Here is a 23,586-nt window from a genome sequence, read left to right as displayed (position 1 = left end):
GGGCAAGAAGCGTGGGTGTGGGGCACTTTGGGCCCCAGCTCCATTGATCCAGCAACTTTCACCACCATTGTGAACCAGCCTTGCCTTTGGGGGGAGTTCTGAGTGCAGGAGAACTGGGCTAGCCCATGAACCAGTGATCAAAGGGGCCAGCACAGAGGCTGAGAGGGGACTCGGGTGGAATAAAACTCTAGCTTGGTGTGACAGAGCTAGGCCAAGTCTGAGGGGAAGGGAACTTGGCTCTCCAACACAATGACCCAGGCTATTCCCTCTGTCTGGATTCCTGGGGATGCTCCTGCTTTACATGCCGATTCTGGTGCTAGTTTGAGTGTCCCAAGCCCTCAGCCAGGATCAGGGGCTTTATAAATCAATCCGTTCATTATGCTGCTCAGGTGGGGTCACCTGTACCCATCTCCCCCCACGTTGTCTCTGCTGCAGTGTTACCGGGACCTGGCGTTGGTGAGTCGAGATGGCATGAACATTGTTCTAAACAAGATCAACCAGATTCTCATGGAAAAGTACTTGAAGCTGCAGGATGCCTGTCGGACTCAGGTGAGAGGGGAACCTGCCTTGGAGTCGAACCTGATATCGGCCCTGGTGAGAGCGGAAAGGGGACAAGGGACTCAGCATCTTGGGGTTTGGTGGTGGGATTGGAACCATAAGGGGGAAGGGAATGTGGAGGAAAGAGCAATGTTGGATGAGTGTCCTCTCCCCCCATGGCTGCTAACACCCTCTTAGATGTGACCCTAATGAACTTGGGGCTGTGAGGGTGTGTCTGTCTTGTGCCACAGAGGTGTAGTCGTGGCTCTGTGGCCAAGGCTGTGCCGGGATATGCGCTTGAAACTGCATCAAATTCCCCCTCTCATGCTGGCTCTGTTCTTCTATGTCTCCAGCTGGTGTGGCTGCTGCGGGAGCTGGTGAAGAGCGGGGTGCTCGGGGCAGATGGCGTCTGCATGACCTTCATGAAGCAGATTGCAGGTGAGTGCCACCTTGGGCCAGGTTCCTGCAGCAGTAGGGACTGGCCACCATTGCGCTGCACTGCCCCAGGGCCCTGCCCAGCTATGGCTGCGCCAGCAGGAGACCCACCCCATGGCAGCTGGAACACAGCACGCTGCCTTGCTTGGGGTCTGTGATGCCTTGCCCAAGCTGGGATGGGTCGGGGCTTGCAATGGAGCTGCTCACGCCCAGCTTGCAGAGCCTCGCTTTGCAGCAGTGGTGGGTTTCCAAGAGCCGGCTAAACCTACCTGTCAGGGGATGGAGAGGCTCGTGGAGCTGCTGCTTAGACCTGGGAATCTGTGTCCTCCCTGTGAGGGTTGATCCCTGGGCTGGGCCAGCAAGGAGCAGGGTGAGGTTAGGCAGCCTAGTGCCGAAAAGTCTCTGGAACAGCCAGTGGGCGTGTAGATTCCTCAGCTTGTCAGCATCTCGGGCCCTGTGGCCTGGCTGGCTGGCCTGGCACAAGAGAACCACCAAGACCAGCCCTGACCCATCTCTGACACACGGGCAGCCAAGGTGGGTGCTCGCATTCCCTGAGCTGGGACTCTCCCATGCAGGGCCCGTAACGCCTCCAGAGGGACAGGGACAGGGCCTGGTCATGTGGTAACAGCTCGTTTGCTCCCCCTAGTTCTCCGTGTAAACAGCCCCCTCTGTGCCATTCCAGGTCCACAGAGCAGTGTCACCACCCGTCAGCACTAGGCACCTACATCCAGGGAGGAGGAATTTGCATTGCATAATAAAACTTGACATTTCATTTTTATTGTCTACATCTATGACATGGGGCTGGCCCAGCTGGCAATGGAAACCATCCCCTCGACTGCAGGGAGGGGGAGGGCAAGGCTGGGTTGGGGGGGCCAAATGCTGAGAACGAATCAGCCCCTCCCCCATCCTGCCCCCTTTCACAATGTAATAAACATGGTGATGGTGTCCCTGTTTCCCTTCAATTGAGGCTCCCTGTGCAGGGCCCCATTCTACTCTAATGACACTGCTGTCCTGCATTTTGCTATTTTTATGATGCCTTAATTGTTATGATCACATTGCAATTGCTTGCAGTGTGCCTCATATGCACTTCTGTATTTCCAAACATCTGAGTACAGCTCTGGGCTTCTAGCACCGTTAGCAAAGTGCTCCAGCTTCATGCTGGCGACTTGCTGGGGATCTCATTTAGAGGGGAAGTGAAGGCAGCTGTGAAAAATGTCTGGAAGAAAGGGAAAGTTGATAGTAAGGACTTTCCCTCAAGAATTGTGGAAAATTGATAAGGGAAGCAAAGGGACACAAGGAGAACTCTGTGGCCCCAGAGTTGGGGACAATAAGGTGTTTTCGAAATATATTCAGGACAAATAGAATCCTGACAATGATATTGCTCCATTACTAGATGGAAATGGTAGAATTATCAATAATGATGCAGAAAAGGTAGACATGTTCAATAAATATTTCTGTTCTGAGTTTGGGGAAAAAATAGGTGTCTCACATCATATAGTGGTAATAATACTCTTTCCATTCCACTAATATCTCTGGAGGATGGTGTACAGAAGCTACTAAAGTTAGACGTTTTTAAATCAGCAAGTCCAAATAACTTGTATCTAAGAGTTTGAAAAGAGCAGGCTGAGGAGCTTTCTGGACTGTTAACATTGATTTTTTAATTAGTCTCGGAGCACTGGGGAAGTTCCAGAAGTTTGGAAGAAAGCAAATGTGCCAAGTTTTTAAAGAGGGTAAATGGGATAATCCAGGTAATTATAGATTTAGCAGCTTTACGTTGATCTCAGAGCAGCTAATATGGGATTCAGTCAATGAAGATGGAGAATGATATACAATTAATATAGCACGCATTAAAGGTATTGACCATTGGCTAAGCGTTAGGTTTCGGAATGACAAGGTGGGTGAGGCGATATCTTTTATTGGACTAACTACTGTTAGTGAGAGAGAGAAGCTGTCGAGCTACCCGGAGCTCTTCGGATCTGGGAAAAGTTCTAAGAGTGTCACAGCTAAATACAAGATCAAAGAGAGAGGTTATCATAAGTAGTTAGCTCATGTTCTAAGGGACCAGTATGTGCTAGCTGTTTGATCTTGTATTTAGCTGTGACACTAGTGCCTTTCCCAGACCTGAAGAAGAGCTCAGCGTAGCTCAAAAGCTTTCCTGTCTCACCAATAGAAGTTGGTTCAGTAAAAGATATTACCTCAGCCGCCTTGTCTCTCTCATATCCTGGGACTGACCTGCTACAACAACACTGCATACAGGTCTCGGAATGTAATTGTCATTCAGTGGGTGCGTTTCCAGTGGGGTCTTGCAGGGATGAGTTCTGGCCCTGCGTTTTTTAACATTGTAATCAATGACCTGGAAGAAAACATAAATTGATCATGGATAAAGCTTGCTGATGACATACCAATTGTGGGAGTGATAAATAATGCAGAGGACAGGTCACTGATTCACAGCGATCTGGACTGACCAGCTTAGGATGGCTAAATATAAAAGTATACATCTAGGAATAAAGGCCAGGCTCTCTCTTTCCTGGGAAGCAGTGTCTCGGAAAGATTTGGGCATCGTAGTGGACAGTCAGCTGAACCTGGACTCCCAGTGCGACGCTGTGGCCAAAAGAGCACATGCCATCCTTGTCTGCATAAACGGGAATCTTGAGTAGGAGCAGAGAGGTTATTTGAGCTCTGTATCTGGCATTGGTGTGACCATCGCTGGGATCTTGTGTCCAGATCTGGTGTCCACAATTCAAGAAGAATGTTGATAAATTGGAGAGGGTTCAGAGAAGATCCCCGAGAATGAGTAAAGGATTAGAAAACCTGCCTCGTAGTGAAAGATTCAAAGAGCTCAATCTATTTCGATTAACAAAGTGAAGGTTAAGGGGTGACTTTTAGTCTGTAAGTACCTACATGGGGAACACATGTAACAAAGGGCTCTTCAGTCTAGTAGAGAAAGACATAACATGATCTAGTGGCTGGTAACTGAAGCTAGACAAACGCAGACTGGAAATAAAGCGTAAATTTTCCACAGTGAGGGTAATTAACCATTGGGGCAATTTACCAAGGGTATGGTAGATTCTCCATCACTGACAATTTTAAATCAAGACAGGATGTTTTTCTAAAAGCTCTGCTCTAGGCATTATTTTGGGAAGCTCTATGGCCTGTGTTATCCAGGTCAGACTAGATGATCACAATGATCCCTTCTGGCCTTGGAATCTATGAATCCAAGACAAGACTTTGCACTCCCATCAGGCCTTTAGCTGAAGATCTCCGAGCGCTTTGCAGACATCCACTAAGCTTTGCAGATTTTCTGGCCCAGGGAGAAGTGACTTGCCCAAGCTCATGAGGTGACTCAGTGGCAGAGCTGGGAATAGAATGCAGGAGTCCTAGTTGCCTGCTCTACTCACGATACTACATTTATGCCTGAATGCGTGGAGCTGTGTTCCCCGTTTTCCTACCCGACCGATTGCATTCCTGTCCCAGGCATTCTCTAAAGTGTCTGGTTTTTACTTCCCCTCTCCCATAAACACCAAATCTCTTCCCTTTCTGCCTCTCACTCTGTTTGCCAGTATTGACTCTGTGTTCCAGAAACTGACCCTTCTGCTCTCAAGCATGCTCGAGGAACAAAGACCCTCTTCATTTTTTGTGTACAACAGAAAATGATGGCAATCACCATGCTTGTTTCTGGGAACATGCTGAACATGTGTGTGGAAGCAGCCAGGTACCTCTGTGGCAGGCAGGATGGACCTGATGTGAGGCTTGTACTGAGCTGGGGAGGAAAATACTGTAATTATAGCGCTCTGCCTCGCAGAGACTGTGGCTGGTTGGGATAAAGCTGACATCACAGACAATTACATCAATTAACACAAGTAGCTGTTTGCTCCCATGTTGTGCTCTTGGTTGCAGGTGGGGATGTGACGGCAAAGAATATCTGGCTGGCAGAGAACGTCCTTGAGATACTGACTGAGCAAAGGTATGGTGCGGTGGGAGGCAGCAGTGTTGCTGGGAGAGGTCTCCTGACTGGCGGGAGCAGCGGGCTGGCCTGTGATGGGGAGAGCTGGGGAGAACTGGCTCTTTGGCCATCCATGGGGCTAATGGAGACCTCCCTGCTTGGGCATGGCAAGGGATGTGTTAGGGGTTGTGTGTTTGGGGTGGGATGAGTGGGGACATATTGATGGCTTTTCACATAGGTTGGCTTGTGGGCTGTCAGCTAGGTGATGCACTGGGGTTGCAAGGAACTGACCCTGCCCCTCTGGACCAGATCTGGCCAAAGCAGAATGTGGCTTCGCCTTGAGTCCATGGCAGGGCATGGATCTTGTTCTTCTGTCATGAAATCCACTGCATGGCTGCAGCACGCCCCATAAGCACGAAATCCTCATTCCCAAGCGCTGGGGCTGGCAGCGTGCACCAGTTGTTGGTGTGTTGGCTGCCTCCTAGGTGTCCCGCTTGGCACAACTGGCTGTTACCTCTTGGGTATTTGGTAATGTAGCTGGCGATGCCAGGTGGGATCAGACCATCGGTTCTTCTAGCGTGGTGGGTCACAGAAAGCTGATATCCCATAATGCTCCTAGCCAGTTGTGCAATGTGCTGCCGTGATGCCTTCCCCCTGTATGTGACCAGCTTCCCCCTGAAACAATGGGACTTGGTCACCTTGTGCCATGGACAGAACATCCAGGACTTTCTGGAGCAGTTTCCTAGGAATATTTTTCTCCTGACTTTCCAGAGTCCCGATGGAGGGTGTTCCTCTTAGAGGAGTGGTTTGGAATTCATTGCCCAAGAGCTGATCTTTGTCAGCTTCCTGTGCTTAAACAACAGCTCCCCGCTTTGCTGGGGCTGCAACCTTCAATGATTTGCTGTGGCCAGGCAATGGGGAGACATTGTCCTACGGGTTCTGCATTGTCCTTTGTTGGTAAAGCGGGGGCTAATTGATGATAAACAGACTTGGTAGTGTAGCCCTTAGCTGGGCGGTGGCGTTACTTTTAAATAGACGATTGATTTTCTCAACTCGCTGTTTATAATAACAGTAATTCTCCTAAAATTACTGATTGCTGCGCTTAGCAATCATGGTACAGCTCCCGCGTACCACTGTGCAAGCCGCCTTTCCCTACACGCTGCCACGCAGTGCCATCTAGTGTATCTGCTACAAACCTGCATGGCTAGAGGGGGCCGAGGCCCGGGACTTGTTGCTATGGCCTAGAAACCAGTTGGGAGTTCTTAGTTCGCGTGTTTATGTAATCATTAGCGGTCAGCACTGCTAGGGCTTCCCTCCGTCAGCTCAGCTGATGCACCTCAGTCCTGCCCCTGCTCCCAACCCCTACTGTTCTGTCCTTGGGCCCCAGCATTGCCCTGCCAGTTCCTGTCCCAGGCATTGTGGCTGCTCTGCTCCAGGGGCGCCTCTGAAGCAGGCTGCACATCTTGCCAAGTTATGTTATGGTTTTGCTTGCGAACAAATGACTAGAAAATGTTTGCAGGGGGAAAACAACTTCTCTCCCATGTGATTCAAAGCCACATTTGGACTGGGATGTGCAGGAGCCAGCCCAGCGCATTAAATCACAGGAGATTTCCCCTGAGGGTAGGAGTTTGTCAGGGAAACGATGTGAGGGGAAAGGCTAAGCCCTTTTTGGAGGCATTGCTCGATTTTCCACAGCACATGCAGATCAGAGAATGCCTGAGCACAAACGGAGCTGAGCCCTGGGAGGGAGCCTGCAGGGAGAACCTGCAGCTCTTTGCTGGGATTTATATCCTTTGATTAGGGGGAAGCCAAGACTTTAATTAAACAGCACATGAGAAAAATCTAATTCTGCATTCAGAATGTCGACTGCTTGGTTTAATTAAATACAGCAACAACAGAGCCACTCCCTGGGCTCTGGCTGGCTTGGAGAGGAGGCCAGCCCACCATCTCTGCTACACTGGATAATTTAGCCACTGGCCGCTAGTGGCCAAGCGAACATGATGCTGCCTCTAAATGTTTTTGAAAAAGCTCATTTGCTCTGTCTGCCGGATCCATTAATCCTGGGGCTGCTGGCGGCTTCTTGACCCCTTTTGACAATGGTTTTATATTCGTACGCATCTTGGTTGGGTGAGGGGAGGAAACTGACCTGACAGCCTACCAGGCTTCGTTCCTTAATGATTCCAGGCACTGCCCAGATGCAACCTCAACCCCCGCTTCTTGCTGCCAGTCCAGATAGCTCAACTGCCTGTTTAAGCTGTGTGCGAGCACAGGGGTTAGGGGCAGTCTAGAGTGCCTGGGAAAGCAAACACTAGTCACATCTTCGTGGGCTCTTCCCCCCCCCGCCCCTCCTGGGTGATTTAGGGCAGCTGACTCATTTGCCATTGAGCCATTATCTCCTGGAGTTACAGCTGCCGCATATGCAGTGACCCTTGTGCAGGGCTCTGATTTACAGCTCTCCGAGCTGAGCGATGGGGGTGATTATCAATCACGCTAAAGGCACTGAGCTATTCTGGCCTGTTCCCAGTTCATGGCTGCAAATAGCAAGGCTGGGTAATTTACTGGCCAGCAGTATTTGTCATTGTGTTCAGGGAATCGGTTCTGATTCTGCTGAGGTCCGGAGTGAATAGTTCACTGTAGGTAAATGGCAGCATTGTGGAATTACAGAAACATTGTTCTTTGTAGTGTTGGAAGCAGGCAAGAGCGTGTGAGGGGACAAAGGTCTCAGTCCCAGAACTCCTGTGTGCCTGTCCTCTAGAGCCTGTTAGGGCCCGGGGCACTGCACAGGGAGGGTGCTCAAAGTAACTAGCTAGATTGGCAGCAAAACCTAGTCAGCTGCTGGCCTGGCTCGACAGAATGCATCTGCTTCTGGGAGACGCCAGCTTTGGTCCCGCCAGGCCCGGCAGACCAGGAGTGTCACTGTCTGTGCAGCATGCGAGGGCCCATCTTTGTCGGATGCTGGAGCCAGTTGCCCGGGTTAGAGACCCGGGCGCTGTGAGTGGGGCAGGTGCAATACACAGCTAAGACTTGCACTGGAGGGAAAGGCCTGTTTGGTCTCCCAGCCCCTCCCGCATCTCTGAGGCAGGGTTGGTCCCTGCAGCGCTGACTCCAGTGTGTTGCTCAAATGTCTCTCCTCTGATGCTGCTCCCAGCCTCTCTGCTACAGCCTTGTGTATCTCCCTGGTGGGCAGCCTGTTACGCCATTCTCAGTCACAGCCGCTTACTCCGAGTCCTGCCCCGTCCCCTTGGTGCTCCCACCCTCCTGTTCGTTTGCCTTTCCTTCTCGCGTTCTTGCTCAGTCAGGTGAGGGGGGCACTAGCTGGCGTGTTACTGAAGGCTGCTGGGGCCGTTCTCATTGTGCTCACTGAAAATACAGGGACAAGCACAGCCTGCTCCGGTGCTGCCACTCGTCCCATAGCCCTGGGGATCCGGATCTTTCAGCAGTGCCACATTGTGTACCGTATGATGCACGTAGTCCGTGAGCGAGGAGGCGGCCCAGAACTGCAGCCTGATGAAACGAGGAGCTGCTGTTCCAAAGTCGATGCTTCATTAACATCAGTGGCATGTGACTGTCTGGTCTGGACACTCCCAATGTTTGCTGGCTCCATCTGCTCTGACAGGCTGAGCTGGGAAGAATGAAAGCTCATCTTGTGCGATCTAATGCCGGCATCGGACGTCTCTAGTTCTGTTTACCCTACTTTGTGTGCGCTGGGTCCTGGCTATTGATGCCGTGAGAGAGCTGCTGGGTGCAGAAAGTTACACTAAGGCCAAGTTTCCCTATGGCCCAGCAGCTGATTCCCCTTGTCACTGGCATACAGTTACCCTGCAGGGTGCCCCAGCTGGCCTGAGGTTGCATGGCCCTGTCAATGTATGCAGAACTGCACACACAGGGAAACCCGCCCTGCCCCAGCGTGCTGGCCATGCAGATAGGAGAAGCCAGGCAACAGCTTGTGAGAAGGCTCTTGGCAGAGAGGGGAAGGATTGCTGGCAGGGCTGGGGTGTGGCGGAGAGGCAGTACTTGGTGGATGAGGGCATAGACCAAGTGGGAAGCATGATGGACGGCATAAAGCTGGGGCCGGGAGGAGGAGGAGGTACTGATGTTCTAACACTAGCTAAAGGCTAGGTAAGCATAGGGCTGTGCCATCTGCTCCTCATGCGGCTTTAAAAAGGCCAGCTGTAACTCAGTCCCCAAGTAGGGGACCCTGCACACTAATGCTGGATGAAAAAGCCTGTATCCCTGTGTGGTGAGTGCTCCCCCCGGGGGTGAGCTGAGCTGAGCATGCACCAACTCCTGGTTGGGAGGGGGCTGGGAGATGCAAGAAGCTGGATTTGGTGGGCCTGGGGCCCTAACAGATAACAGGTTGCAGGGTAGAGGTGACTGGCTCTCGCTATAGTCCGGGTAAGTTGTTTAGTCCTGCTCCTGACCCCTTCCGGGAAAGCGTGTGATCCAGTGTTTAGAGCAGGGCTGGGGGTCAGGACCTGCTGAATTGTGTGACCTAGGGGAAGTTGCTTCCTCCCATGCCTCGGTTTCCCCACCTCTGGGACGGGGATTAATGCTAATAGAGCGCTTAGCAGGTCTTGGCTGGAGAGGAGGGTGGTGCTGGCTCAAGGTGCTGTCCCTTGCTTAATTCCAGAGAGTGGGTGCTGAAGAGCAATATCCTGATTGCCATGGCCGTGTACACGTACCTGCGGCTCATCGTCGACCATCACGGCACCTCGCAGCTCCAGGCCCTGCGCCAGAAGGAGGTGGACTTCTGCATCTCCCTGCTCCGGGAACGGGTGAGGGGCTGTGTGATTGGGGTTCTGGCAGCGGGAGAGGTCCCCCTCTGAGGGAGTGCTTGGGTGCAGTTGTGGGGATAGGAGGAGACCTGTTTGTCCCAGCAGACACCTGGTTGTGGTCCTTCCTCCGCCAGGAGTCTGAGCCCTGTCAATCTATGTCCCTTTTCAGCTTGCCCCATACAGTTGGGGGGTGTCTGGAGTGCAGGAAGCGACACCCGTGGTTGCTGTGAAATTGGAAGCGGTGGGCTCTGCTCCCTGCATGCCTAGCTGGAAATTTGCCCATTGGTTGGTGTGTTCTCAGCCCAGCTCTCTTCCCCCTGGCACTGAGAACAGCTGGTTTTATGGGGCTAGTTCCTGTGGGGCCTCTGTCCCAGGTCCAGGCCCATTTCCCTCAAGCTCATCACAGGCACCAATGCCTTCTCATCGTCCAGCTGCAGCCCCCCAAAATGCCAGCATCTCTGTGGTGTGCAGCCAGTCCCCACCCGTGCTCTAGAAGCCACAGAACCCCCGGCTTGGCGGAGGAGGCTGGAGGACTCCGGGGCCATGCTTCCCTTCAGGGTTATCAGTCCTGCTGGCACGAATGGCTCTCCGCAGCAGGTAGGGGTCAGCCCCTCTACCCCACATCTGTCTCCCTTCCACCCCCCGCCTTCTCCTGAGCTGACATGACTGCTCAAGCATCAAGGGCTGAGCTTCAGAGACTGTCCACAGTTGTGGAGATGTGGACTAGATTTACGGCCCCGTTGTTTGTTTTACACCAGAGAACATTTTAAAATAGCCATTGACCTTCCCTCCTGTCATCCAGCCCCTTTAGAACCTGCTAGCTTCAAAAGCGGAGCAGCCTGCCAGGGCAGGAGAGGAAATGTTGTGCAAAGAGTGAATCATCCAGAGCCTGCTCTCAGGTTCAAGAACTGAATGTTCCCGGTGCCTCCCCCCACCCCTCCCCACAGCCCCCTCCTCAAGAGCAGGTAAACAATACATGATCTCTCCTCTCCCTTCCCCAAGTTCATGGACTGCTTCATGATTGGCCGGGACCTGGTGAGACTCTTGCAGAACGTTGCTAGGATACCCGAATTTGAGCAGCTTTGGAAAGACCTTATCCACAATCCACAGGCGCTGAGTGCCCAGTTCACAGGTAGGTGGGGCACAGGGGAAGTTACCCTGCCGCAGCCAGCAGCACCTAGAGCCTCTGCCGGGGCTCTGGCTGCAGGTCAGCCACGCATGACATCCCGCATCTGTGCGTACACACCTTTGCATCCTCTTAGATGCACACAGCTAGGCACAGCCAACCACAAGGGGCAGGCGATTGTGAGTGAGGACTGTCAGCACCGCTTAGCTTGCACTGCCAGACTGTGGGCAGAGCAATGTGGGGAGAATCCAGTGCAGTAGCTGGACAGTCCCGGTGTCCCCCAAGGGCTCGTTCCCCTCCAGCAGATCCCTCCTCCTCGGGGCTCCATGACTCGCCTGGAGCCAAACGTAAATCCTCAGCAGAGTTCGAGCAGCTGGCTGCTTCTCAGCTCCGATATACTGTTCTGTTCTGCTGGGCTCTCGGAGGAGAGGGTTCCCCTGCACGCACACCTCTAAAAGGCCATTCATGAGTCCAGCTCTGGCAGAACCAGATTCCCCTCCAGAGCCACTCTTGGCCAGTGCTTAAACACACTAAGTTGTGCCCTGCCTGCTGCCCCCTTGGCCGTGGGGAGCTACAGAGCTGGGCTGCAGCTTGGGCTGGGTCTCCTGCCACAGGCTTTGTCCCCAAGTGGCTTCCATATTTCCTTACATACCGCAAGGGCCTGATGCACATCTGGGCTCTGAGCCTTCCAGATGTCACGATCAATAATTCAGCCAGCTTTAATTACAAATAGGGAAAAGGCAGCCAGACCCCAGGAAAACATGGTGCAGTTTGATTACATGTTCTGGAGTTAAAGCTTCCTTCATTGTAATTAATATTTTTAATTGTCTGAACTGAAAACAAAGCTGAAGGTGGATCCCAGTGATAGAAAGCATCTGAGTTCTGCAAATTCCCCGGGAAAGAGTCCTGGGGAACCTTTGAAATATCGAGCAAGGGCAGCAGATGCTGCTGTGATTATCTTTCCCCAGTATGCTGGCACACCTGACGAGCAGGAACACTCCATTACAGAGCTCCCTGCACAGGCCGGATTAAAATAGCCTTGTTTTATTTTAGATCTCTATATGTCTCAGTATAAATTATTCCTTGCTCTGGAGGCCGTCTCCTCGTTAGCTGTCTGCAGCAGTTCTAATGAGCTTTCTGAAGGAGGACTTGAAAGTCCGCTATCCCAATGCCTTGTCCTGGGGGGCTGTGTTAATGGCACTTTAAAGAACTCTGGTTCCACTCAGGCAAGCTCGCAACATGTCTTCTAATCAAAACCTCATTAAGCCTCCTGATCCCAGACTCCTTCCCCTTTGGTAGCCTTGGCAGAGAGGCCAGGGCTGAAGGGTGCCTCGTAACTGAGCTCCCCTCACCCCTGAAGGAGGGTCCCTGGGTGTAAGGGCTGGGACGCTGTGCTGGAGGCTTTGGTGTGCGCAGCCCTGCCCATCCATAGGGTAGGGAGAGGTCCTCAGTCTCCAGGTGCTCAGCCCTGCATCTTTTTTCCGCTCTAAACTCCCTGAGAATTTACCCCAACCATCAGCTAGTTCTCCTGCTGAACACTGAGGCTGTTCATCCCTGGAGGACCTGGGCACTTCACAAGCGCTACTCCAGTTTCCCAGCAACTCCCTCCTCACCCAGGGAAATCGGTCAGCAACTGTCCCCATTTGCATCTCCTCTCCACAGCAGCCACACAGCTGGTGCCTCACCATAAGGTCCCCCCCACAGAATCTTCCTACTGCAGTTTGCCTTGGTGGGTGTTTGGTTTTGTACTGCTGCTGTTCTCTGCCCTGGTGCTTGCTGCTGAGAGCCTGGCCTAAGCACTCGGCAGGACCGCAGTTCCCTCTGGCAGCTGGCTATTTGCGTCTGCTTTTGCCTTTGATGCTGACTCAATCCCTTGTGCTGAAAACCTCACCCCCTGACTGGTGCAGGCTGGCCAGGCCCAGGAGAGCATGCTGCGAAGTGCTGGGGCTGGCAGAGAAGGGAGGCCTTGGCCCCGCCAGAGAGCTGGGGACACAGGGAGCTGCACTCGTTCCCTCCCAAGCGCCCGGTGGGTGCTTGGAGCGTTTATTAAGCAAGACTTTTTTGAGGTTGCCTTTCCCTGATGTGCAGCTCACTCCATGCAGAGCTCCTTTCTCTCCATTCAGGCTCTGAGCTTGTAAGCAGGCAAAACCTTTCTCCTCCTCTCCACCCGCCCTCCGGAGGTGAGGACGGGGTTTCGGGTGTATTGAAATGGTTTCAATACCAATAGACCAAATTGCACCTGGTGTCTGTAACTCTGACCCCTTGCTCTGGCATCAGAGTGAGCAGATCTGCAAGTCAGTCAAGTCCCTGCCAAAGAATGACAGGCCTTCTCTGCCGCTATCATGGCTCCCTTTCTCACACCTCGCCTGGCTCTGGCCTTTGGGACGTCGTTCATCTATACCTCTCTTCCCCTCTTTGTCTTCCGGGGGTTCCTCTCCCGTCTAGCCCTGAGGACGTGCCGGGGTTAAGCTGGACCCCCATCCCCAGTGCTATGGGACAGCCATGCCGTGGGGTCCCAAATGAATGTTAGTGGCTGGGATTGGCAATGGAGCAGAGAGCTGCTGTCGGCCTGCTGGCTCGTGGGCAGCTGAGACAAGCTGGCGGCTCTCATGGCAGACAGGTGTCTGCATCCCAGCTGACAGTCGTTGGCAGCCTTGGTGGAGAGGGGTCAGAGTGAACGGGCTCCGGAAACAGCTCAGCAGTGGAGTAGGTGGAGTTTGCAGCCCAGCCAGCCCTGCTGTGTGTGTGCTGTGGCTGACCCAAACCCTGCAGTAGTGAGGCTGTCAGCATCTCACAGACCTAGGAGCACGAGTTCCACTCGCAGTCCAACACATGCAGCCCCTGGAGAATGCCTCCGGTCTGCGCCGGGGCTGACCTGTGTCAGTGCTGTGGTCTGAGCAAAGCCAGTGCTCTTATGTTTGTCCTTGTGACAGGGAACCTACTTACCCCAGTTAAAACCCAAACTGTCCTCGTGCTTTCTTCCAGGGGTACTCTAGCAGGGATGGGTAATCTGCTCTGCTAACAGGACTCCTGAGTTCTATTCCCAGCTCTGGGAGGGAGCGTGGTCTAGTGGTTAGCGCAGGAGCCTCAGCGAAATCTCCACCCCTTCCCGATACCCAAAGCCCTAATCTAACAGGAACTTTCAGATCCACTGCAAGGTCAGGAGCCAGTGCGGACAGTGGGATCGGCTCTCCACAGGTGCCATGGTGAACCTGGCTGGGTGTGCGCAGGGCAGACCTCTTGGCTTTTCTTCTTTTTAGGTGTCCTACAGCTCCTTCAGTTGAGGACCTCTCGCAAGTTCCTGGCCTGTCGGCTTACCCCTGACATGGAGACCAAGCTGCTCTTCATGACGTCCCGGGTAACAGCTCTGCTCTTCCAGAGGGATCCCAGCCAGCAGAGAGGGGAGGGGGAATCAGGGTACCATCAGTCACAATGGAATTGGGGGTGCATTAGCTCTAGAGGGTGGGGGACCTTGGAGAGCTTCTACCCTGTCCCATCCATCCTCCTTCCCCAGCTGCTCCTGGGGCAGCCAGCTGGGTGAAGGCCAGTTTCTGTGCAGGTGAAGTTGCAGGCAAGTAAGTGTGACCTTAACGCTGGGGAAGGTGCCAGAGTGACAGCTCTGGAAAGCAGAGGCCCCTGGTAATCCCCAGAGCCAGCCCCATATGAGCAGAGTCCCTCCAGGCTGTCCTTTGGAGTGGCTCAGCCCTGGGTTGAAGAGACCACCCTGGGGTTGGGAGGGTGCTTTGCCACCTGGGGGCCAGGGCAGTGGTTGGACGGGCCAGAGAACAAGAGATCAGCTGCCCCGGCCTGGTCTGGATTTAACCCAGTGACTGAGTGACAGCTGTTGGTTGCCATAGACCCACTGGGGCCAGCAGAATGGGGGAAGTGGCGCCCCCTTGGCTGGGCCTGCTCAGCCTTTCCCTTTGTTTTCCAGGGAAGCTGGTTCTTCAGCCAACTCCAGCTTCCCCTGAGAGAGGGGCGTGGCAGGAGGAGAGTGAGTGGACCAGCTGATTTGCTCATTGCCAGCCATGTAAATTTGGAGTCACTCCTTATGACTTCATTAGAGTTGCTCTGGGGTAAACCAAATGTCGCCAAGAATAGAATTTGGCCCCAGATGTAGAAAGGCTTCCTGCTGAGTGTTTACTTTGGCTGTCTGGTTTAGTGGCCTTTGATTGGGCCAGGCATAGCCTTCTAGCCCCCTGTCAGTGTGTGATGCCGGGGGGGCGGGCGGAGGCGAGCTCATCCCACTGCAGCTGCAGTTGTTTAGCTGAGGCCGGTTTCTGCATGGCTGGGATAGCAGGGTCCGGAGGAGCAGATCTCGGCAATGGGGGGGACATGGAAGCTGGAGTCGGGAGTCTGGGGTTAAAAACATGAGCCTTCTCCACTCTGGCCACCGTATGCTGGCAGAGGGAGGGAAGGGTGGCCGGCCGGTGCTGAGCGAAGCATGCCCGAGACACTCATTAAAAGGCATTGCATTGGTTTGGCAGGGGAGCTTTGCTGCAAGCTGGCTGGTTTCTGGGGGGTTGCTTTTTTTATATGGTTGCTGTGTGGTGCGTGAGCTGAGCTCTGCCAACCTGCAGCCTCTTCCCAGAGGGAACGGGAACTCCACAGTGATGCCAGGGTTAGCCTTTCTCGGTGCGCAAACACCAGGCAGGGTTTGTTTCCCCTTGCAAGCGAAGCTCATCTCTTCCCCGTGCTGCAGCAGCTTGCCGTGGGAAGGAAACCAACTTCGAAGGTCTGAGTGCTGGACTTGGGTCCTGGAGGGTGCATCGGGGCACAGGGTGTGTCTCTGGCAGAAAGCTCAGTTCTGTCCTTTCTGCTGGAGAAACCTGCCCTTGGTGCATGGGGGATGGTGGCTGGAGTTTCTCTGGGTCCCTTTCATTCCTTGGCTTCTGCTGATGCTGCTCGGGGATTGGGGGGCGGGAGGGAGGCAGTTTGTGCTGGAGAGTCACTGCAGCTACTGTTGGTCACTCACAGCCTCCACTGGATTGCAACTGAGGCAGCTCTGAAATGAAGGCTCTGTGCTCCAGGCCTATCCTCCCAGATATTCATGTCTCTGAACCAGACTCCGTGTGTCTGCCACTACCTGTGTTTCTCCTCCCGCTCCAGGTGCGGTTTGGCCAGCAGAAGCGGTATCAGGACTGGTTCCAGCGGCAATACCTGTCCACCCCAGACAGCCAGTCGCTGCGCTGTGACCTTATCCGCTACATCTGTGGGGTGGTCCATCCGTCCAACGAGGTGCTGAGCTCCGACATCCTCCCTCGCTGGGCCATCATTGGCTGGCTGCTCACCACCTGCACGGTAAGCGCATGGGGCAGGGCCGTGTCCCCCAATGACTCATCCGCGCACCAGGGAGGAGGGGTGACCTACCCAGCCTGCTCATCGTTGTCTGGGCAAGTAGCTGGGGAGTGTGCATGACAGAGACATGGGTTGGATTTTCCAAAAGGAAGCTGGATCTCTGTGTCCCAGCAAGGAGGGCTGGGATTCCGGACTCCTGAGTTCTTAGCCTGGTTTTGCCCCTGCATTGCTGTGTAACTTTGGGCAAGTCACCCGCACTGCCCACTCCACTCCCGGTCTTATTCATGCCACGTGGCATTGCTCTGCCTACAGTCCAGCAGCCATTTCTCCAGGGGCGTTGTGGGATCCTGCCCAAATTGCACTTGTGTGGCTCTCTGTGAGATGCTGGTAAAGCCCAGAGCGCTGCTGGGAACGTACCATCCTCTCCCCTCAGCTGCTCGCTGTTTGTTATCCTGGCCAGCGCCGGGATTGAGCACGTCAGACACAAGCCATGATGGGACAGCTGCTGGAGGGGAGATGATTATCCTTTCGAAGGGGGCGATGCAGAGAATGAACACAGGAATGAAAATGTACCCACTGACCTGTCCTGGTGGGGCCTGGTCATGGAGCTGCTCCTGGGGGAGGCAGGGTAGCAGACTGCAAGGAGCTCCTGGCCCCACTGGCCCTATTAGATGCTGCTGGACGTGCTGCCAGTGGAAATGAAGGTCTCGGCTCTGGCTGAAGGCAGCTTCAGAGCAGGCAGGTTCCCATTTCCCATGACCTGACCTGCAGTGTCAACTCTGCTGCTGGCTGCCCTTTGGGCAGGCACTGTCATCTCTCTGACTCAGTTTTCCTATCAGGTTAGTGACCTGCCGGGGAAGCTCTGGGAGCTCCTCTGCTGGAAGGGGCTGTAGAAATGCAGTCTCACTCCCAAAGCAGAGCGAGGCCTCCTCTCTGGGCCCCTGGGTGGTGGGGTGGGTGTGGAGATTGTGGAGGAGGGGCAGGGAACAGTTGCCTTTGCCCCAGCTGCAGTTATTAACACAGAACCATTCACCTCCAAGCACTTTCCAAGTCTGAATCCTCCCACCCCCTTGGGAGGGAGGGGATGTGACCCCCAGCTCCCAGACTGGGGAGCTCTGTGCCAGGCCCAAGGCTGCAGAACGGAATGAGAGCCTTGGAGCTAGGATCTGAACCCAGGAGTCCTGGCTCCAGCCACCCTTCCTCGTTTTAAAACAAGGCAGGGGCAGGGCCTGGCAGAACCGGGGCAGCAGAAGATACGTGGGGGTGTGGGCTGGGGGAACACTGCTGCCATCCTGATCATGTGGCTTCTCTTCCCCTAGTCCAACGTTGCTGCTTCTAATGCCAAACTTGCCCTATTCTACGACTGGCTCTTCTTCAGCCCCGAGAAGGACAACATCATGAACATAGGTACCGTGTGTTCGCTGACTCCCTGGGGACAATGGACCAGCCCTCTTTCCCTGCATCCCCTCCAATGCGGAAATCTCCATAGTGGCCTGGCTCCACAGAGCCTCTAACCCAGAGCCAGGTGGGGTCTGGCCGGCTCAAGGGGGTGAGCTGCGGGAGGGAGTCTTCCGCCTCTCACTCAGTAGGGACTGACAGCTGTCCCCAGCGGCTCCGTGACCTTGTCTGAACTGAGTTCATTCGTTCTCAGTCCATTCCTAGAGGGAAAGGCACCTCTGCAGCTGGCCCAAAGTGGGTCCCATCCCACATGTCCAGTGTCTGTGGGGAGGAGCCCCCTTGACACAGGCCTCTACTCTGCACAAAGCAGTTGGAAGGCTGGTGAGCACAGGATGGTATCTATCTCTCCTGGCAGTGTGCAGCCCAGTCCTCTCCGGAGTCCAGGCCCCTGCAGCCAAAGCCAGGAGCTCTCCGCTTGGACAGCGGTCAGGGAGGGACTTCCAAAGCGGGCCATGATAACGGGGTCTGTTAGCTCACTAGAGCCTGATAACTTGTCTCCAAACAGCCCCACTCCGCCCCCCGGCCCTCTTTGAACTCCTGCAAGGCTTTGCAAGCTGCCACGAGAGCTGCTTTGATGGAGCCGCTTTGAGCTGTGGTTTCCATGCCTGCAGCAGCAGACGTCTCCCTTGGGCTCTGTGGCTGGCCACGGAGCGCCCCTGCCTGTGCGAGCCAGAGCGTGGGGGAGGGAGGGAGGCTGACTGGCTGGCTGATCACACAGTCTTCCACTTGAGCCCCAGGGTGGGGGGCCGCTGGGATCCACTGGAGCAAGGGCAGGAATGACAAGAGTGACAGCAGATGGCACTGCTCTGACCTAGGTCGGGTCAGGGCCTGCTTGGACCCATAGCGCACACTCTAGGGAGGTGGGGAGTGCCAATGGGGTTGAGGTGTGTAGGAGCCAAACGGGGCGTCTTGCCCTCATTCTGGGTGAGTGGAGGGGAGGTTTTGCTGAGTCCCATCTGCCGGTGTCTCCCGTTCTCAGCGGGGGCCCGTGAAGTGCTGGCGCTCAGTGTGGAGTGAAGGGTGCCCAGTTTCCTGCTCTCTGCCTTCCAGAGCCGGCCATTCTGGTGATGAATCACTCCATGAAGCCCCACCCTGCCATCACGGCCACGCTGCTGGACTTCATGTGCCGGGTAAGCTGCAGAGACACCCTCCCCCAGCTCCCTACAGTCCCACAGGTACAGTGGGACTGGGCTTGCAAGGGGCCGCTGTGAAAGCCGCTCTTCTGACAGGCTCAGTTCCACCCCCTGCCCGCCCTGGGACCTTTCCTAGCCACTGACAGGACAGAGAGGACCCTCACTGCATTGACAGCAATGTCCTTAGGCGGGGAAACCAGCCGAGCAGGTGTGTGGCTGAGCCGTCACTCGCCTCTGCTGAAACCAGCCCCAGCTCGGCTCAGTCAGGGGCTATTGGGAAGGCCCCTGCCCCCAAGAGCTTAAAGCAAACTCGGGCCCCAAGCAGGGTGACAACTTAGACCCAGAAGGGCCCCTGAGGATGGCATACAGGAGAGGCACTGGGGAAGTGGGGAAGGCAGAGGGTTAGTGCTTGGCCCACGGGGTGGGAGGCTGATCTTGGCACAGGGGACAGCTGGAGAGATGTGAAGGGGCAGCGAGGAGAGCAGTGGGGGAAGGATGCAGAGGGGTGGAACACAGTCCAGACACCCTTGGAGCTGCCATTCTGTCTGGTCACTGGGGTGGGGGGGATTCCCTGATGTACCCCAAGATGTCACCCGGATGCTGTGAAGGTTCCCGGGGGCTCCCTCTGAGAGATCTGTGTTGTGGCCCCTCACTGCACTGTGATCTGACCAGCTGCCGAGGCTGGCAGCGCCTTGGCACTGCCCATCACTGCCTGGGGATATTCAGTGGCACTAATGCATCTTAGCGCAAGTCACCGGGTTTGCATTTAAACCCAGAGCAGAGGCCGGCAGCAATTACAGGAGCTGTCATCCAGCTGGAGAGGCTGTTCTGTGCTGTCCTACCCTTTGCATGCAATTAACCTTACTGCCCACGCCTCGCCTCGTTAGGGAGTGCAGGCTCAGCCCCTGCAGAGAGTGTTGTCTCCAGGGGGTGTCAGGGATAGGAGGAGGCTGAAGCTCCATCCCCCAGAGATGGGAAGGATGGAAAAACCTAAAGGGGATCATGGAAGAGCTGCCGAAGTGCCCAGCTTGGTAGCCGGAGCGGCAGGCAGCGCTGGCTGGGTTCACGTGGCATGTGGACAGAGCAGTGAGCCAGACTTTGCACATGGAGCCTCCACATTAAAGCTCGCCAAGTATTTTCAGTCCAAGGAGCTGGTGTAGAGAGGGGCCAGCCCGGAGCTGCAGAGCAGCTGTTTTTGTCATGCTGCCAGCCCTGGGGCAGAAGGAAAAGGGGGAAATTGGTACCTGAGAAGCTCAGAGTAATGCCTCACTCTGGCTATTGTTCCCAGCCCTTTGGCGGAAGCAGTGGGCTCCAGTGGGTAGGGTCAGGATGTCTGGGTTTGATGCTCCATCTGTCCCCAGTTAGCCCCATCTCAGCCTGCTGTCGTGGCCACGACCACAAGAGCACTCGCCAAGTGTAGCATATGTGGATGTTTGCCTGTCGCTACCATCACCACTCCCTGTTCTGCAGATTCGCTCCCAACCCCAGGGGCCTGCCCCTCGAAACGCTCGGCTCTGCAGTAAAACCAGCCGAGAGCAGCGAGGGGCAAATTCCTACGTGGGGTCAGGATATGCCGCTGCAGAGTCACCCAGCCAAGTGCCTCTTTACTAACGCATGGGCGTTGGGACGGGAGAGGGAAGGGGAGAAGGGAGTAAAACCCTCTCCTGCTGCCTCCTCTCAGTTCAACGGGGTGTGTTCGTCGTCTGCTCATGTGGCCAGAGCAGTTTGATTCCAGACAGGCAGTGAACTGGCCTCGTGACAAGCTGCTAACCCCCCTCGGCTGGCGGGACTCCCAAACAGCGGGACCAGCCCAAGGACTCGGGGACCTGCACTAACTTTATTTTCTCCCCCCCTCCTCCCCTTTCAGATCATTCCCAACTTCTACCCGCCGCTGGAGGTTCACGTCCGGCAAGGCGTGTTCAACTCCCTTACCCACATCGTGGAGAAGCGAGTCCTGGCGTAAGGAGTCATTCGGTTCAATACAATCACAGCTGCCCTGCCCTGCCCAGGCTCCGTCTGTCTTTCGCCCAGCAAAGACAAACCTCTCACGGCTCCTCGCAGAGCAGGGGAACTGATTTGGGTTATGGCCTGTGACATAAGACACAACCATGGATTTATCCTGCCCCGGAGTGAGGGTCCTGAGATCCACAGCTCAGGCCAGGGATGGGTTAGATGAGCTCCTGCCCTCTCGGGGGGGCACAACTCCAGTAGGCACATGCCACTGTGCTGCCAGATGAACATGTATGCAGGTGCCTTCCTAGTCTGCCTCACATCCACTGCCAGCCTGCAAACATTGCAGCAGTTAGCGACAGCTGGGTTCCCCTGCACCTGGCGAGAGCCCCCTGCCCTCGGAGCGGAGTTACAAACCCCACCGGATCCATAGGCAGGAAGGGGGACATCCCAGGCCTGCAGCTCACATGGCAGAGTGGTCTTGTGGAAGTAAGGCTACACCCAGCCCCAGGGGGGAATGAGCCAGCCCCAGGCTCCTGACTTGTCCCCTCCACCAGCCAGCTTGTTCCTAACGAGGGAGCTCTTGTGCGGTTTGTCACCGTGGGGACTGAAAGGCTCTGAGATGGGGTGGGCGGAGCTGTGGGGGGTGGGCGTGCTGCCCTCAGTTCAGAGCCAGGGGCAGGCAGCAGGGCTGGGAACAGGCTGCTGGTAATGATCTTGCTGGGGGGCCGGGAGGGGATGTTGCCGGACTGGATGAGGCATCTCTGGCAGGAGAGCTCTGTGGCTCTGGCCGAGCGTCAGGGGACAGAGCTGGGCTGGACCCATTGCGTCCATGGGAGAAGCAGTCCTGAGATGCTCCCAGAACTGGAGGCCTGTCTGGGGCTGGGAACTCGAGTCCCCCAAGCCAGAAGGCCGAACCATGGGGCCAGAGATCAGCGCGGAGTTGTGAAGAGCCAGTTACCCAATGCTGTTCCCTGTGCTCTTCGCTCCTGCCCTCGAAGGCAGGGGAATGGGTGGCCATGGGGCTACAGCAATGCAGCAGCAGTTACCCCAGCACTGTCTCCTTCCTCCCCCTCCCCAGCCCTCCCTGGGAGCAGATGGTGATCGCCAGCAGCAAATGCCCACCGGAGTAGTTTTCTGAGTGTGTGGGCAGTCGATTCTCTCTTGGGGCGTGCCCGGGAGTGAACTAGTGGTCTCATGGCATCAGAGCTGAAGCGTGTCCCTAGGCACGCCGGGTGACCAGCGGCCAGGCAGGAAGTGCCAGTGCCGATTGATCCTCCTCCTGCACTAAAGTCAGACCTTCCTCCAGGGCAAAGGAGCCTGAGTCTCTGCCCACCAGCTGCAGGGCCTGGGGGCTTCTGCTCTGGGCTTCCAGTTCAGGTGGGAGGTGTGGGGAGCCAGCTGGTTTGGTGCATGGGCAGGATCAGGGAATGCATCTTGACTTGGACATTTCTCATCCCTTTCCTCCTCCCCACGCAGACCCCTGGCCCCTCTGTTTGACAACCCCAAGCTGGACAAGGAGCTCCGTGCCATGCTGAGGGAGAAATTCCCAGAGTTCTGCAGCTCACCCTCACCACCTATCGAAGGTAGAGCACCCAGATCCTACAGGAGAGCGCCTCTCGCTGTGCGGGGCAGGGAGCTTTCCTGGCCAGCTCATGGCTCTTGGAGCTGCAGACTCACTGAGGCAGCTCTACACTGGGTGGTTGGAGCTTTACAGCCATGAATCTAGGAACCCAAGAGCAGTTTTCAGAGGTGCCAAGCCCCAGAGACCAGCTGAATGCCATGGGAGCTGCAGGAGCTCAGCACTGCTGAAAGCCAGGCTCTTGGGTCAAAGCTTTCAAACTTGGGTGCCCACCACTGCCAGCCCTTTGCCCTGGACTCCACTCTGCCTCGCATCTCATTGGGCATTGCCAGCCAGGACTGGCCTCGGGTTCTCCTGCTGGCCTGGATGATGGCTAAGCAGGAAGGGCGGTGCATGGTGCCAGTACCTAAGAAAACTTCTGTGCTCTGCGTGGGGCTTCGAAATAGTGTCCCTGGGTCGGGAGCACCCCCAGGTAAACTGCAGGGTCCCTCACCAGCACTGCCCCCTTCCCAGAGAGCTGCAGCCTGGCCCCAGGACTCTGCCCTGCCCGCAGGGCGCTATGAATGGCCAGGGTAACCCAGCTCCCATTCTGAGTCCTGTGCCTTCGTTTTTGCAGTCAAAATTGAGGAGCCAGTTTCCATGGAAATGGATAATCACATGTCTGACAAGGATGACAGTTGCTATGACAATGCTGAGGCTGCCTTTAGTGATGATGAAGAGGACTTGAACAGCAAAGGTGAGAGGCTGTGCACAGCAGAGTCACCTGCACCAGGAATTGGACAGTAATGCCATCCAAGTGCTGCTATATTTACTCAGTGCAATTAGCGGCCTCTCTGCACACCATTCTCCCCAGCGCACTCACTGGCTCCTTTCCTTCACAGCGACCTGGCCCCGAGAACAAGCCGTGAGCACGGTTCCCAGAAAGCCCCTTCTCCCTGGAAACAGCACAGTCGCTGAGCTCGGGGCAAATCTGCCCCTGCAAACAAGACAGGGCGGGGGGGGGCAGAGCTGCTCCTCTCTGCAGGGGGCCCTGGGCATTTACCGAGCGCTCTGCAGTCATTAACCAGTGCCGGGAAGCTGACACCTGCAAGCGCTGGGGAAGGTCACATGGGCCCAGGCTTCTGTGGTCCCTGTTTCCTGAGTCTTAGCGTCTCTAGGGCTAGCATTTCCTCCCCTTTCCTTGGAGGCTTTCCTAGGCCCTCCTGGCTCAGGCTCGAGTGCTCTGACTGACTTCTGAGCCTCCCGCTGAAATGGGAACCAGGCTGGGCCGAGCTGTGGTGCGCAGCTTGCTGGGGAACTCCAGGATGGCTGGCTTGGGAACTGGCTCGCTCTTTTCTCAGGCAGCCCTT

General features: G+C 55.5%; 1 protein-coding gene across 3 annotated transcripts in view; it reads left to right on the top strand.

Annotated features, from left to right (window-relative positions):
• Positions 1–23,586, top strand: part of INTS3 (integrator complex subunit 3) — a 69,461-nt gene that overhangs the window by 18,717 nt on the left and 27,158 nt on the right. For all 3 annotated transcript variants that reach the window (XM_038382563.2, XM_038382564.2, XM_043501823.1), the window contains exons 4-15: positions 436–549; positions 891–975; positions 4,870–4,936; positions 9,546–9,690; positions 10,693–10,822; positions 14,077–14,174; positions 15,926–16,117; positions 17,434–17,521; positions 18,623–18,702; positions 20,573–20,664; positions 22,135–22,241; positions 22,854–22,973. In XM_038382563.2, the coding sequence (XP_038238491.1) occupies positions 436–549; positions 891–975; positions 4,870–4,936; positions 9,546–9,690; positions 10,693–10,822; positions 14,077–14,174; positions 15,926–16,117; positions 17,434–17,521; positions 18,623–18,702; positions 20,573–20,664; positions 22,135–22,241; positions 22,854–22,973 (1,318 nt within the window). The remainder of the gene's footprint in view (positions 1–435; positions 550–890; positions 976–4,869; positions 4,937–9,545; positions 9,691–10,692; positions 10,823–14,076; positions 14,175–15,925; positions 16,118–17,433; positions 17,522–18,622; positions 18,703–20,572; positions 20,665–22,134; positions 22,242–22,853; positions 22,974–23,586) is intronic.

The sequence above is a fragment of the Dermochelys coriacea genome, chromosome 24, assembly GCF_009764565.3.
Source record: "Dermochelys coriacea isolate rDerCor1 chromosome 24, rDerCor1.pri.v4, whole genome shotgun sequence".
Taxonomy (NCBI): Eukaryota; Metazoa; Chordata; order Testudines; family Dermochelyidae; genus Dermochelys; species Dermochelys coriacea.
Note: the sequence above shows the minus strand (reverse complement) of the source record. Positions and strands in the feature narration are given on the sequence as shown.